Genomic DNA, 1,042 nt, shown 5'->3' with positions numbered 1-1,042 from the left:
CCCAAATCCCCTCTCTCCCCTCTGGTAGAAATGTCAGTACGGCTCCCCGGAGGACTTCCTGAGCCGGGCCCTGGATGCTCCTCAGCCCCAGTCAGTCAGTAACGCCATCAACCTGCTGAGGAAGATTGGTGCGTGTCACCCCAGCGATCACATCCTCACCCCTCTGGGACACCACCTGGCGAGTCTGCCCGTCAACGTGAAGATCGGCAAGATGCTGATCTATGGAGCCATCCTCGGCTGCCTGGAGCCCATAGTACGTCCCTCTGCCTCATTATTATCAGAAAACAAACACTCCAACTATGATTCTTTTGCAACTGTATTAGGATTGCTAATACTTCTATTAACATATTATTTCATAATTATATATTTTAAAGTCCTGACTGCTTTCATATCTTACCGTGAATATTAATAGAAGATTTGTTTCAGGCAACGATCGCAGCAGCCATCACTGAGAAGTCTCCTTTCTCCACACCGATGAACAGAAAGGATGAAGCTAACCTGGCCAAAGCTGCACTGGCATTGGCCAACTCTGATCACCTGACCATATACAATGCATATCTGGGGTATGGACTGCTCTGAAAATACCTGAAATTGCATGTTTGGGATTTTTGGAAGCCTCTCACATTGATCACACACTCATATTGAATATTAATGTGATTTAATGAGAGTAGAAGAATTACAAATTAAAAATGTTGTGAGGGGTTTAACAAATATCTGCAGGTCAGAAAACATATTTAGAAAACGTACTTAAAGGTCCTAAAAATAACTACTGCTATCAAGAATCGGTTGCCTTCTGCAAAAATACTGCTATGACAAAATCTCTGATGATGTATCTGACCTGTTTTCTGTGATACTGTCAGGTGGAAGAACTCACAGACGGAGGGACAGAGAGTAGAGATGTCCTACTGTAGGAAACACTTCCTCAATCGAACAGCTCTCATCACAATAGAGGTATCAAGCACACATACGTTTGCACACACACACACACACACACACACACACACACACACACACTCACCTGGGCCTCTCATCACTTATTTAA

General features: G+C 44.0%; 1 protein-coding gene across 1 annotated transcript; it reads left to right on the top strand.

Annotated features, from left to right (window-relative positions):
- Positions 1 to 33: 33 nt before the first annotated feature.
- Positions 34 to 1,022, top strand: LOC111672255 (ATP-dependent RNA helicase DHX29-like; the record flags this gene model as incomplete). The annotated part of the gene is made up of 3 exons (XM_023429633.2): positions 34 to 253; positions 427 to 563; positions 861 to 1,022. Coding segments are annotated over exons 1-3 (341 nt in total), but the record flags the coding sequence as incomplete, so codon positions are not given.
- Positions 1,023 to 1,042: the final 20 nt, after the last annotated feature.

This window comes from Seriola lalandi, unplaced genomic scaffold, assembly GCF_002814215.2.
Source record: "Seriola lalandi dorsalis isolate HSWRI2012SDOR001 ecotype SW California unplaced genomic scaffold, Sedor1 jcf7180002008055, whole genome shotgun sequence".
Lineage (NCBI taxonomy): Eukaryota > Metazoa > Chordata > Actinopteri > Carangiformes > Carangidae > Seriola > Seriola lalandi.
The sequence above is the reverse complement of the archived record's forward strand: the minus strand, read 5'-3'. Positions and strand labels throughout refer to the sequence as shown.